This window comes from Gavialis gangeticus, unplaced genomic scaffold (genome assembly GCF_001723915.1).
Source record: "Gavialis gangeticus isolate Ggan-Ray unplaced genomic scaffold, GavGan_comp1, whole genome shotgun sequence".
In the NCBI taxonomy this organism is placed as follows: domain Eukaryota; kingdom Metazoa; phylum Chordata; order Crocodylia; family Gavialidae; genus Gavialis; species Gavialis gangeticus.
The window spans coordinates 55,456,945-55,459,503 of NW_017729034.1; the positions used below are offsets into that span (position 1 = coordinate 55,456,945).

The 2,559-nt window shown below is 43.4% G+C and overlaps 1 protein-coding gene across 1 annotated transcript in view; it reads right to left on the minus strand.

Annotated features, from left to right (window-relative positions):
- Positions 1-2,559, minus strand: part of DISC1 (disrupted in schizophrenia 1) — a 483,854-nt gene that overhangs the window by 359,016 nt on the left and 122,279 nt on the right. Inside the window, exon 6 of the mRNA XM_019527173.1 lies at positions 1,186-1,421. Within this exon, the coding sequence (XP_019382718.1) occupies positions 1,186-1,421 (236 nt within the window). The remainder of the gene's footprint in view (positions 1-1,185; positions 1,422-2,559) is intronic.

Sequence of the window (2,559 nt, forward strand, 5' to 3'; positions counted from 1 at the left end):
CTCTCCCCCTGCCCCCTGCCCCCCTCCAAATCCTTCTCTGCTGGAGCAGACAGTGCAATCCAGCCCAGGGCTGGAAACCATGCTGGGATGCTGGAGAACAGTGATTTAAACTTAACTAGCAAGGGGCATGGGACAGAATCATACACCATTTTGACCAAATCAATTAAGTCTAATACTACATTCTACTAGGTTTATGTTAAACCAGTTTCAGCCATTTTGAAACTGGTTTATGTACATTGAACTGCTGTTCTATTGCAGGTTTCAACCAGTTTCTGATCACTTAAACAGATTTATCTGTAACTTCTGCCCCTAGCCCTAAAGCATAGCCTCTATTTAACATTAATAAAACTTAACCCCAGGAAATGTGAAAGAAAAAAAAGAAAGAAGAGCTTTTAGAATGTACACATTAGTATATGTTAATACACACCTAGAAACTAAAGTGATAACCAGGATTCTTTTATAAAGTCCTGGTAGTACACAAACATACGATAACATTGTCAGAAGTTGCTTACACACTTCACAGTTGAAGTGCTGCTGATATTAATGGCTATTTAGACTTTAAAAAGCTTCAGATACTTTCGAAAATGGGAACTGGATGTCCTGCAAGTTTTATGTACTGTGTCCACAAGCTTAGCTGTATTTATATTTCAAGAAATCATCTACCTGCACACATTGATAAATGCATCCTCAAAATCTTATAAATATACCCTCCTTCCCTTCTTATAGGCAGTCCCTCATTGCGTCCATGTCTATTTTGAATGGAAACCCTCTGAGGCAAGGAACATAGCTTTTTATTATTTGTCTGTAAATCTGGAAGAAATTAATTTTACTTACCACATAGCCATTGCTGGGGATAAAGCATATCTGTTGTTAAGTAAATCAGAATAGGTTCAAACCTACATGAATAGATTATTCATCAAGTGCCAAGAGCCTGAAATTTTTTTGTAGATGCATCTTAACAAGAGCACAATGAAAAACATAAAAGAAAGAAGAGTTTGTAAAAAATATATCTATTTATGAACAACAGCAAGATCAAGCCTCATAAATTCTGAACATGTACAAATCAACCTGATCAGATGATATAAGCAGTATGATGGGGAAAGACAGCTGATAAAATGATATAGCCATAAAATTTTAAAAGGTTAATTGAAAATGTAGCAGAAAATAATTTAAACTCACAAATACCTCTTTATGGTTCCTGGGAGGTCCAAACTAAATGGAATTTGACATGATGAACCTAAAGTATCATCCAAGGCCTTGCTTATTTCTTGAAGCTCTCTCAAACTTACAAAACCAAGGCAGGCAGGCAGTTCACAGTCCTGCAACTGAATAAGCCTATCTTGAGCTTCAATTTCTCTTCTTAATTGTTGATCCCTTGCTTCTAGCACAGTCAGCCTTGCTCTGAGGTCTTCAGTTTCTTTCTGAATAGAATTGAGACCAGAATTTATTGATTAACCTTATTAAAGAAAACAACTTTGCTGCTAACAAGATGCATGTAATATAAGTCCTAAACAAAAACCCACACATCAGGACGAGAGACATGCTTGGATGGGATGGGCTTCACCTTTCCCCCAAAGGTAAGTGTTCATTCTCTTCTAGGTTGGCGGATCTCCTCCAGCAGGCTTTAAGCTAGGCTTGTTGGGGGAAGGGGAAGATGAGGGCGGAGGAAGCCTTGGACCACTAAACCAAGCAGCACCCACAAGAACTGCCCAGCCTAGACTGACAACAAGCAGAACAAATACCCAGGTAAGCAAAAGGGGCCAGGGCAGTAGTGAGATGAGGGGGCTAGTGTACACATCTTCAGGAGCCTCAAATGCCTCTACACAAACTCATAGCATGGGGAACAAGCAGGAGGAATTTACCCCTCCTGCTATCTGACACCAACCCAGACATAGTGGGGCTCACAGAAACGTGGTGGGACCCAGCGCACAACTGGGTGGTTAATACCAAGGGCTATAGGCTGTACAGGAGGGACAGCACAGGAAGGAAAAGTGGGGGTATGGCGCTCTACATCAAGGAGGAATACACATCCTCATCAAGTAGCACAAGGTCAGAGGAGGGGCACACAGAAGTGCTCTGGCTTAGAATACAAGGCAGTCGAGGGGAAAGGGACTTAACAGTGGGGTCTACTACAGACCACCCAACCAAGGGAAAGAGCTAGACCGGGAATTCTTAAGTCAGCTCACAGAGGTAGTTAGGTCAAAGGACGTGGTCATCATGGGTGACCTGAACTTTCCAGACATCTGCTGGGAAGAGCAGTCAGCCAGGTCTGACCACTCACATAGGTTCCTAGCCAAAATACAGTACCTCCATCTAACCCAGGAGGTGCATAGCCCCACCAGGGGAGATGCCTTGTTGTGCTGGCCATGGGCGAAAACCGGGTGAGGGGGCTGTGCGTGCTTAACCACCTGGGCGACAGCAATCATCGCCTGCTGGAATTTACCATCCAGCACAAGGTGGCAAAGGCCTGCAGCAAGGCAACAGCCCTGGACTTCAGGAGGGCAGACTTCAACGAGGTAAGGAGAATAGTCGGGGAGGCACTGAGGTCCCAGAGGGGAG